Below are 12,155 nucleotides of genomic sequence, written 5' to 3'. Positions count from 1 at the left end.
TGTAGTTTTTCTTTTCATTGCTAAAGTTCCACAACCCCGCCTTATCCTCTTGCAGCCATCCTACTACCACCTGCGAGTCACCTTCAACCACGAGTTTCCTTATATTCAATTCCTTTGCCCTTCGTATTCCTTCCAGAACCACAAGAATCTCAGCCCTAAGGGAATCACCTACCCTTATTAAAAATTTAAGGTCAGTTACTTTAAATTTGGAGATTTTTTTCTTTTTCTCGGCAAACAATATTGAAACATTTATTAATAGAAAGATAAACAAGATAGGAGTGATAGGATGTGTGACCAATGTTTTCAAAGGCGTGGGAGGCACACCTCCAAGCAAGGCGCCTCCAAAACACCCTGAGGTGTATGAGAGAGGCGTTGACACCTCTGAGGTGTACACCGTGTATGCCTCATACACTTTTTTCATGAGGCGTGCTAGAAGTGTACGCCTCTGGAAGTCACTTTCCAAGACCCCCCTTCCTCTTCCTCCTTCCTCCTCATCCCCCTCTTAAGGAGGCTTACACCTCCTTGTGTTCAGGAGGCTTATGCCTCTTACATTATGAACTATGCCTCACACCTCTAGGTAGTGGAACGTCTCCGCATTGTTAGAATGTTAGAGTGATGTTTGGCTGATAAGAGTTCTTATTAGTCCAGTCTTATGTCTAACTTATCTTGTAACTGGGCCTGTGTTAATGGGCCTAATCCTGTTTAATGATTTAAGTCATCTGGGTGTCCCAGCACTAATCAGTGGCATCCCAGTAATTTCTTGTATCTTTTACTACATCCATCTATAAATAAAAGACTGGTCGACTGGCTAGAACAGTTCGACATTCTCTTCAGTTCTGTGGTTCTCTTCTCTTCTTTGCTACTTCGAGTATAGCTCTTCAGATTACATGGTATCAGAGCATTAGCTCCTTCCTGGTTTCAGCAGGTGCACTCTCTTCTCTTGCTGTCTTTTCATCTTCTCTCTTCCTTTTCTGGGTTGCTGCAGTGAAGACCTAGGAGTGTAAGAGAGTAAAGCAAGTTCGAACCTAGGGTTTCTCTTGGTTGTAAGACTCAAGGGAAGTAAGAACCAGAAATAGATGTCCTACTAGTTTTTTTTTTTCTCAGCAAGTAGTAGCTATTGGGCTACTAAGAGAGGTCTGTATAAGACAGACCTAGTTGAAGACTGATTTCAGCAGTCCTAGCACTAACCGAAAGGGGGAGAGCTTCCTCTACAGTTGCAGCTTCGTGCTCCAGCAAGACTTGCGCAGAACAAGTGGTAGAGACTTAGCCTTCTCTACAGTTACAGCTTCGTGCCCCAGCAAGACTTGCGCAGAACTGTGGTAACTTCAGTTACAGATTTTCTTCAGGTCGGTTATCAGCCCTACTTGGTAAACTTCAGTTACTGCACTGCACAGTTACTTCAGGTCGCAGAACAAGCCCTAACTGAAGTAACTTCAGCTACTAGCACTGTGAACTGGTTCAGTTACAGCCCCTTACTTGCTCCTTCAGCCTGAACAGCACTGCACAGTACCCAAACTGTGAACACTTCTACCAGCACTGTGAACACTTCGGCCAGTCCTAAACAGCACTGCACAGTACCCGAACTGTGAACACTTCTACCAGCACTGTGAACACTGTGACCACTTCTTCGGCCAGTCCTAAACAGAACCATCTACAGCACTGTGAACAACTCTTGGATTGAAGTCAGGATGTCCTCACTATCCGGTGAAGTTTCCTCTAGAGATAACGGACCTCTCACTTAAATCAGTCGTACATGTTCCTACTCTTACCTCAAATCTGTTGTCTGTTTCAAAGCTTACAAAAAATTTGAACTGCAGTATAACTTTCTTTCCTTCTCATTGTGTCTTCCAGGACAGATTGACGAGGAGAACGATTGGGAGTGGTCATGAGTATGGGGGCCTCTACTATTTTGATGAAGATGTCAGCTCAGCCTTGCAAGCTTCTACTACTAGTCCGGAAAGTGTGGAGTCAATAGCTAGGCTGCACTTGTGGCATGCTAGGCTAGGTCATTTGTCATTTTCTTCTTTAGCAATGTTGTTTCCCAAACTATGTAAGGGCATTCCGAGTCAAAATTTAATTTTTGATGTGTGTCAAATGTCAAAACAATGTAAATCAATGTATCCAATTTCTAGTAATGAAATTCAAGCCCCTTTTGATTTGATTCATTCTGATGTTTGGGGTCCTTCACCCATTGTTTCCATTGATGGCTTCTGTTACCTTATCAGTTTTATTGACCATTATTCTCGGTGCACTTGGATTTATCTGTTGAAAGGACGTGATGAAGTTCCCCAGATAACTATGATGTTTTGCAAGATGGTTGAAACACAATTCGATAAAAAGATCAAGCAATTCCGTTCAGACAATGCAGCTGAATACTTTGAAAGATCCCTGAACTCATTCATAGAAGATGCAGGCATGTTACATCAATCATCATGTGCTTACACCCCTCAACAAAATGGGGTTGCTGAGCGCAAGAACAGGCACCTGTTGGAGACAGCTCGAGCCCTCCTTTTCCAGCACAATGTGCCCAAGCAATATTGGTCTCAAGCTGTTCTCACTGCATCATACCTGATAAATCGGATGCCATCTAAGGTACTGGGTATGAAGACCCCTTTCTCTGTTTTGTGTCCCACTCTTCCAGAGTTTCCTCTTCCCCCATGGGTTTTTGGCTGTACATGCTTCATACATGTGAAGGATCCAAAGAAAACTAAGCTGGATCCTAAGGCTACAAAGGGGATATTTTTGGGGTACTCTCCTACACAAAAGGGGTATAAGTGTTATGATCCTGTCTCCAAGAAAAAATGTCACCAGAGATGTAGTCTTTTTTGAGTCTCAACCTTATTTCCAGTCCTCTCAGAATCCTCTTCAGGGGGAGAGTAGTGGGTTGGAAGTCATTCTCCCTTCTTTTTTGTTCCCATTTCATCACCTTCCACTACTACTAGCTATAACATTCCGGGTCAACCTAGTGAGACTCCCACTGTGCCAGTTACTTCTCCAGATTCAGCTGATGCTTCTGAAGGTTCCAGTAAACAAGAGAAAGAGATACTTACATACAATAGAAGGAAGAAGGGCCCTCAACCTCATGATTGCAACCAGTTGAACTCAGATCAATCTGTCTCTGCAATTCAAGGTAATTCTGACTCACTCAATTCAGATTTGGATCTTCCTATTGCTCTCCGTAAGCCTGTTCGTTCTTGTACCACTCGGCATTCCATAGCTGATTGTTTCTTACTCACACTTATCCCCTGCCTATCATTCCTTTGTGTCTGCTCTTTCCTCTGTATGTGTCCCTTCCAAGTATTCAGAGGCAACATCTGATCCAAGGTGGAAAGAAGCCATGAATGAGGAGATGAAAGCCCTAACGAAAGCAAGAACATGGGAATTGGTGGACCTGCCAGAGGGGAAAGGCACTGTTGGGTGCAAGTGGGTATTCACAGTAAAGCACAGGGAAGATGGGTCAATTGAGAGGTACAAGGCCAGACTTGTGGCAAAGGGATTTACACAAAAGGAAGGAATTGACTACAAGGAAACCTTTGCCCCAGTAGCAAAGCTCAACACAATCAGGGTTCTTCTGTCACTAGCAGCAAAATTCTCTTGGGAACTTCATCAGCTGGATGTGAAGAATGCCTTCCTAAATGGTGATCTTCATGAAGAGGTATTCATGGAACCCCCACCTGGATATGATGTTGGAAAGAAGGTATGTAAACTAAAGAAAGCATTATATGGTTTGAAGCAATCTCCCCGGGCATGGTTTGAGAGACTTTGTTTGGCCATGAAGAAAGTAGGGTACACTCAGAGTAGTACAGATCATACATTGTTTACAAGGAGACAGGATGACAAACTTACAGCACTCATTGTGTATGTGGATGATATGGTGATTACTGGAAATGATGTGAAAGAGATGAAGAGGTTGAAGGAGTTCTTAGCTTCAGAATTTGAGATCAAAGACCTGGGAAATCTGAGATACTTTCTTGGGATTGAAGTTGCTATATCAAGAGAAGGAATCTACATATGTCAAAGAAAGTATGTGCTAGATCTCCTAGAGGAAACAGGCATGATGGGGTGCAGGCCAGCAGACACTCCAATAGAACCAAGCCATGGATTACAAGAATCAATGGGTGAGGAATACTGTGATAAGGAAAGGTACCAAAAATTGGTAGGAAAACTGATATACTTATCCCTTACTCGGCCAGACATTGCCTATGCAGTGCATGTTGTCAGTCAATTCATGCACTCACCAAAGACCCCTCATATGAGAGCAGTGGAAAGAATTCTCAGATATTTGAAGACTTGCCCAGGGAAAGGAATTCTATTCAGGAAAAACAGCAGACTTGAAATTGAAGCCTACACTGATGCCGATTAGGCTGGGTCTGTTGGAGACAGAAAATCAACCTCAGGTTACTGTACATTCTTGGGAGGAAACCTAGTCACATGGCGTAGTAAGAAGCAGAATGTTGTGGCCAGATCAAGTGCAGAAGCAGAATACCGGGCTATGGCACACGGGGTTGCTAAACTCTTATGTCTCAGAACTCTCCTTAATGAGCTTGGTATCAAGACTGAGAGTCCTCTCAAGCTGTATTGTGATAATAAAGCTGCTATCAACATTGCCAACAATCCCGTGCAGCATGACAGGACAAAACATATTGAAATTGATCGACACTTTGTCAGAGAGAGAATTATTTCAGGAGAACTCTGTGTGCCTTATACACCATCAGAGATGCAGATTGCAGATGTATTGACAAAAGGGTTGGCAACAACAAAGTTCAGGGACATACTTGGCAAGCTAAACATGATTGATATCCATGCTTAGCTTGAGGGGGAGTGTTAGAATGTTAGAGTGATGTTGGGCTGATAAGAGTTCTTATTAGTCCAGTCTTATGTCTAACTTATCTTGTAATTGGGTCTGTGTTAATGGGCCTAATCCTGTTTAATGATTTAAGTCATCTGGGTGTCCCATCACTAATCAGTGGCATCCCAGTAATTTCTTGTATCTTGTATTACATCCATCTATAAATAAAGGACTGGTCGACTGGCTAGAACAGTTCAACATTCTCTTCAGTTCTGTGGCTCTCTTCTCTTCTTTGCTACTTCGAGTATAGCTCTTCAGATTACACGCATTTTAAAACATTGTATGTAACAATCACAAAGTAAAGCAATGAAGTACAGAGCTTCCCCATAGAAGTGGTTCCATGGAGCAAGTCCACATGAAAAGTTTCATTTACCATAACTGGATGTTGGCTATGATTCATGCTTTATCCTCAATCTCACCCTTAAGCATGTTTGACTACCCTTTGGGTTTCCACAGCCCCATAATGGTACCACTTCTTGGTCCATGGTCACTCAAGAGCATTCCTTCAGATTGCTAAAATTACCTATGGACTGGTCCTAGGGTAGGCCATCAGAATTAAAGCTTCATTAAAATCACATTTCTAGAATGGAACCCATGGAAACCTGGTTGAAACCATAGCCCAAGTAATGGTCCTCAGCCCCAGATAATGAGAAAGTGTACCATATGCCTACCCATTCTTTTTTTTTTATCAGCAAAAGAGAACTTTATTTAAATTTGGGGTTAAATTAAAGTTTTACAGCTCGTGCACAGGATTAATGCTCCCACACTAGTACATATTTCTGTCCCACTTTACATTGCAGCCCAAAACAATTGCTGTCTCAAAGCCCCTTGTTTGGCAAGATAATTAGCTAGCCCATTTGCACTCCTTCTAACCCATTTGAATTCAGCCTCTACCTCCTTTGCAACCTTTTCCACTTCCCTTATCACTTGTTTGAAAGTCAACGAAGTACTTCTATTGTTTGTAGCCCAAGAGATGATCACCTTGGAATCCCCTTCAACCTCAATATGCCTAAGTCCTAGCTGTTTAGCTATCTTCAGCCCTTGTACCAAAGCCATTAACTCAGCTTTTAGAGAGTTGCCAATTCCAATCAGTCCAGAGAACAAAGCTAATATTCTCCTTTCAGAATTTCTGATTACTCCTCCAATACCTGACAGTCCCGGATTTCCAAGAGAGCTTCCATCAAAATTCAGTTTAATTCTATTGCCTTTTGGAGGTTTTCATTCCATCCTTACTTTCTCTTTCACTCTTAAGGGTTGTGCTACTTCTGTCCAAGATCGTAGAATGTCTGTGACTGAGTGTGACTGAGAAGTCTTGGAAGATATGCAAGGATTTTACCCAATGAGCTACTTTAACTTTTATGGTGTCTATCACCTCCTCCATTGTTCTACTCTTCTCCAAGAATATTCTGTTATTCCTTTCTTCCTAAATCACCCAACAAATATCTACCTTCGTAGCTTTCCACATAACCTTCCCTCTTTTCTTTGGTTGGCTCAAGAAGTCTCGGTTGAAGAGTCCTGCCACATCTTGAGGGGAAGCCCACCTACCCAACCCAGTAGAATCAAAAAAATATAACTCAACAAATGTGGCATCTCAAGAGACTAGTCCCATGATACCTCAGGAGCGGGCCCCTAGTTCTGACCCTAAGGAAGAGATTATCAACCCCTTTCGTGATCATTTGGAATTATATGGTAGGACACTTCACCATATGGATTCTGGCCCTACTCCTACCTCTTTTACATCTACATCAGGTAACACTGCCACTACTTTCCATGTGTCATCTCATACTTCTAATTCCCCTTGGATAATTGACTCTGGAGCCTCAAACCACATGACTGGTAAGTCAACTTTATTTCAGGCATACAACCTCCTCTCTAGGAGAGATAAGGTGAGACTGGCTGATGGAGTTTTTGAACTATTGTGGCTTCGATCCTTGATGGAGGAACTAGGTATTGAGCATGATAAGCCATTGATGTTATACTGTGATAATCAGGTTGCCATCAACATTGCTCACAATCCAGTGCAACATGACAGAACCAAACATATTGAAGTTGACAGACACTTCATTCGAGAAAGAGTGGCTTCTAGAGAAGTTTGTCTACCTTTCATCACTTCTGAAGGACAGATAGCTGATTTCCTCACCAAGGACATCCCCAAGGCTAAACTTCAGCATGATGCTGGAAAACTTGGCATGATTAACGTCTATGCTCAGTTTGAGGGGGACTGTAGAGAAGATGGGCCGAATGGCCCATAGACTATTTGTCTTATTTTATCTCTTTATGTTCATTGCTGTAATAGGCCTCAACTTGAGCCTTTTTTTCTCTTATGTTATGTTTTAATTATCTGCCCAACTAAGGGCATCTCTATAAATTACTAAAATTTAAGTTAATGAAATAGGATTAGGGGTGTAAGAGGAGATTATGTTTGAAATCTCTCTCTGAACCCTTATTGTCGCCACCTTCTTCTTCCTCTTCTCTCTTCTTGAAACCTGATTTCTGCTATTCTCAATCAATTCTCTGCAATATTTTGAACAGTCCTTTCATTTCAATTTTCTTCTGTAAGATCAATCCTCGTGCCAATTCCTATGTTTTCCTTGGTTACCCCTTATCTCAAAAGGGTTACCGTTGCTATGACCCAACTTCACGCAAGTACTATGTCTCCATGGATGTATCCTTCTTTTTGAGAGTCAACCTTTTTTTCGGTTTCTCCTCAGGGGGAGAATAGGGTTGAGGAGAAACACACCCAGGCACAATTACCTCCTCTTCCTGATCATCCTCCATTTCACGTCTTTCTTCACCACAATAAGAGCTAGTGGAGTTCAAGAGTCGTGGAACCTAAAACTATGCAACCAACATCATCAAACTCTCCCAAGGCAGATCCTCATCATCATCTAGGTACACTTGTTCCCACTAATATGCCTATACCTCTTGATATTGATCCCCCTACTATTAATGATCTTGATGTTCCTATTGCTAAGAGAAAGGGTGTTAGATCTTGTACTACTAATCATCCTATCTCTCACTGTGTCCTATGATCATATTTCACCTTCATATCATGTGTTCCTTTTCTTCATTGACAGTGTTTCTGTTCCTAAGAATGTGATAAAAGATTTATCCAAACCTGAATGGACAGATGCAATGAAGGAAGAAATTAATGCATTGCACAAAAATGGCACCTGGGAGTTGGTGGATCTTCCTAAAGGGAAGGAACTAGTGGGATGCAAGTGGGTGTTCACAGTAAAGCATAGGACTGATGGTACCGTAGAAAGGTACAAATCCAAATTTGTGGCAAAAGGGTTTATACAGGTATATGGAGTAGACTATGCAAAGACCTTTGCTCCAGTAGCCAAGATGAATTCTATCAGGATCCTTCTTTCATTGGCAGCTAATCTTGATTGGGAACTTCACCAGTTGAACATTAAGAATACATTCTTGAATGGTGACCTAGAGGATGAGGTGTACATGACTCAACCTCCAAGTTTTTGTGCCAAAGGCAGTGAGCAGAAGGTGTGTAGGTTAAAAAAAAAAACATTATATGGGTTGAAACAATCACCTCAAGCCTGATTTAGTAAGTTTCACTTAGCCATTCATCGGGTGGGGTTCAAACAATGCCAATTAGATCATACTCTGTTTGTGAAGAAAGGTGAAGGGAAAATTGCAGCGTTAATTGTATATGTTGATGACATAATGGTCATAGGAGACTAAAAGGCTGAAATACAGAAGCTGAAGAAATTCTTAGCCACCCAATTTGAGGTGAATGATCTAGGACCCTTACGTTATTTCCTAGGAATTGAAGTCGCTCGCTCTCAAAAGGGTATCTTTATTTCTCAAAGGAAATACGTACTAGATCTATTAGAGGATACAGGCAAGTTAAGGGTGAAGTCAATTGATTCACCCATTGAACCTAACCATCAGCTAGGAGACAATCAGGGGGGGTCTTTGAAAGATGTGAAGAAGTTCCATAGACTTGTAGGGAGACTCTTATATTTGTCTATGACCAAGCCTGATATTGCCTATGCAATGGGTGTCCTTAGTTAGTTCATGCATAATCCTAAGATAACTCACTTTGAAGTTGTAGAAAGTTTCCTTAGATACCTCAAGAAGTTCCCAGGAGTAGATTTGCTATTCCAGAAACATGGGTATTTGAAGGTCGAAGTGTACACAGATGCTGATTGGGCAGGGGTAGTCGATGACAGAAAATCTACCAGTGGGTATTGTACCTTTGTGGGAGGAAACTTAGTCACTTGGAGAAGTAAGAAGCAAAGTGTGGTGGCTAGGTCCAATACTAAAGCGGAAAAAAGAGTTGTCTCATGGAGTTGTTGAAATCATGTGGATTAAAAACCTATTAGGTGAACTGGGTTTTGTAATTAACAACCCCATGTCACTCTACTGTGACAATAAAGCTGCTATCAACATTGCTGCTAATCCAGTCCTCCATAATAGAACAAAACACATCGAAGTACAAGCATTTTATTAGAGAAAAACTTGTGAGTGGAGAAATGTGCATTCCATATGTCAGCTCAAAAGAACAACTTGCGAGCATCTTCACCAAAGGCCTTCATTATATGCGGCATAATAATTTGTGTGACAAGTTAGGCATGATTGACATCTATGTCCCAACTTGAGGGGGATGTTGAAATAGTTTATTTTATATTTATATTCTTATTCTGCTTAGTTAGGGTCTGTTTGGTCTGTTTAAAGTAGTTCTTTTATTACCATTCTTGTACTTTAATCCCAGCAGGGGCACAAGGGTCTTTTCCCTTTTTATTATGGTCGCCCTATAAATGTTAGTGCAATCTAGTGCCGCCAGACTGAAGTTAAATTCTCCCTTCTCTCTCCCTTCCCTTCTTGTTTACTGTTGTTCGTCCACTGTTAAGAATCCTCTTGTGCAACTTCCCTTTGTGGGTAACCAGGGTTCAAATCTTGGAAACAGCTTCTCCCTATGTGCAGGGGTAAGTCTGCATACATCTGTCCCTCCCCAGACCCCACATTGGGCTGCCCCTTTTATATTTTGTGTCAATCATTGGTATGATTCCTTCCCAAACCGCAGAAAAACACATGGACACACAAAGAATGAAGTAAATAAAAACTGAAGCCTTCATTATACTCATTATTGTAATTGCCATTACTACTGTTTGTTTCTATGCAATTTATTTCTTAATGACCATTAAATCTGTTTGGCAGACAAATAGTATGATCTACCAAGATGTCTTTGCATGCATTCCTAATGATTTTATGCATTCCAGGTATGACACTTTGCAATTAAATTGTTTTATTTTCTCACTTGTTTGAATATCATGTTCATACAATACCATAACATGCAGGGTAGCAATCAGACAAAGCATATCATACTGGAAAGAAAAGCTAGGGCATACTACCATTGATTTGGGGATAGCCCCAAAGAAGCTAGAGTCATATCAGAATGGAGTCGCTAAAGCCGATGATCCCATGGAGAGATTAGAGGCAGTGCATGGGCACCTTGTTACTTTTCCCTTGGATTTCATGCGTCAAGAAGATTTGAGACCAGTGTTCAATGAGAGTGAGTTCTATGCATCTTCCCAAGTTTTTCATTAAGTTTAGTCTTTTGAGGGACAGGAAATAGGGAAGTTATGATTATTGCTGTAGCCATGGTAACTGCATTGTCATATCCAAGCCATGAAAATTCTTGGCCCTTGGCGTATTCTTTCATTTAAAATCAAAGAGAAAAATAAATTGGGAAAAATAACCCAAAAGATGAAAAAGAAAAAACTCTTTTTTATCAACAAAAGTTCAGGAAATTGACGATGGATGGCATTATCGACACTATTTTTTTTCAATAACTCATTATCCGCGCTTGCGCTTAGTTGTGTCATGTGTGCATAATTAAGGCCCGGTTTCCTCTTACTGGAGAAAAAAGTCTTAATTATTATAACTTTTTTTTCTTTACATACTGGGTGAACTCATTAGTGGTGCCATAATTGCTTGTATTTTACCTTTTAAGTACCAACAAAATCTCTTCCATCGTCTACACTCTATGGTACTTGGCCAATCAAGGGAGTGCTTGCCGTGTATGATTTTGTTTTTCAAAACAAAAACATTGCCACATCAGCAAACATATATTGATTTTGCTGAAGACTACTGGAGAGGTCTCATCATGGAAGATTGGTATTGTGGGCTTGAAATAGCCAGAGGCCCAGAGTTGTCAATGAACCGGATATCCAATTGTATCTGAAGGACTGAAACAACAGTAGACAAAACTGATTTTGGAGACTGGTTAACGTTGAAGCTGATAAATTAGGAGATCCGGACCTTTCTGGATGCTCTGGAACTGAGATTCCAATTTAGAATTAATGGTCCATTTTGCGAGTGGACTATTTCCCAAACTCGCTGCGCATAGAGGATTCGGAGTCCACCCATGTAGCCAGGAATCTGGATTGCTAGGCCAGGTGGCCTAACTGGAATGAGTTCAAAACCTCTCCATATATAATGAACTGTTGTCAACCCAGTTCCAATAGTTGAGATGGTCACAGTCTACCCGCTCACGACTCAATAGTTGAGATGGTCATTTGGCATAGCCGCATAGGAGGCGTGCCATGAAATTCCATGAAACTGCAGCCTTTACGTCGTTTGGTTCCTAATTTTAATTTGTAGGTACAAATTTACAATCACTCTTTCACGTGAATGTTAAACCCACCTTACCAAATACCAAACACTCAAAACTTTTCACAAAAAACGAGGTGTGGCCGGTCATGGTGTGGCCTCATTATCCACTCTACAAATCAATTGTACCTACAACTTAAAAGAATCTGAAATTTTTAGGGAATTGTAGGGGGGAAGGGTTCACAGTATCTATGTTTCTGCTCATCTCATCCAATTTACTATCTAGTAATGCTCTAAATTCTCCCTACTCCAATCATGGTTAATAGCATTAGCATATACTTTCTTCTCGATTATCCTCATCTTATCTCTTTTCCTAGTGGCAGCCAGGCAAATGATGAGATGATGTTCTGAATGACAGCTCGAGCTTCTATTAAAATAATTGAAACCGCACACTATCTTATTACAATTTTAAGAAAAAGTGATGAATAAAATGTTATTAGATTGACCACCAATAGAGGATAATATTACATGTGGAAATGTAATATTCCGTAAATGATCTAATTGGAAACGTAGAGGACAAAATTATTAAATTACTGTAAAATGTATGGTGCATCCATTGGCCGCATCCTGTAATTAAAGATGTCATTGGTTAAACGAGATGGTAAGAATACTTGTAAAAGGTGAATCAATGAAAAAATAAACAGATTTTTATAACTTGATTGGTTGGGAT

At 40.9% G+C, this 12,155-nt stretch overlaps 1 protein-coding gene across 2 annotated transcripts in view; it reads left to right on the top strand.

Annotated features, from left to right (window-relative positions):
• Positions 1–10,644, top strand: part of LOC104589011 (phospholipase D zeta 1-like) — a 189,508-nt gene extending 178,864 nt beyond the window's left edge. For both annotated transcript variants that reach the window (XM_088886667.1, XM_088886666.1), the window contains 2 exons: positions 10,031–10,092; positions 10,171–10,644. In XM_088886667.1, the coding sequence (XP_088742793.1) occupies positions 10,031–10,092; positions 10,171–10,420 (312 nt within the window). In that variant the 3' untranslated portion in view covers positions 10,421–10,644. The remainder of the gene's footprint in view (positions 1–10,030; positions 10,093–10,170) is intronic.
• The last annotated feature ends 1,511 nt before the right edge of the window (positions 10,645–12,155 follow it).

This window comes from Nelumbo nucifera, chromosome 4, assembly GCF_055504915.1.
Source record: "Nelumbo nucifera cultivar China Antique chromosome 4, China Antique-T2T, whole genome shotgun sequence".
NCBI classification, from domain to species: domain Eukaryota; kingdom Viridiplantae; phylum Streptophyta; class Magnoliopsida; order Proteales; family Nelumbonaceae; genus Nelumbo; species Nelumbo nucifera.
The sequence above is the reverse complement of the archived record's forward strand: the minus strand, read 5'-3'. Positions and strand labels throughout refer to the sequence as shown.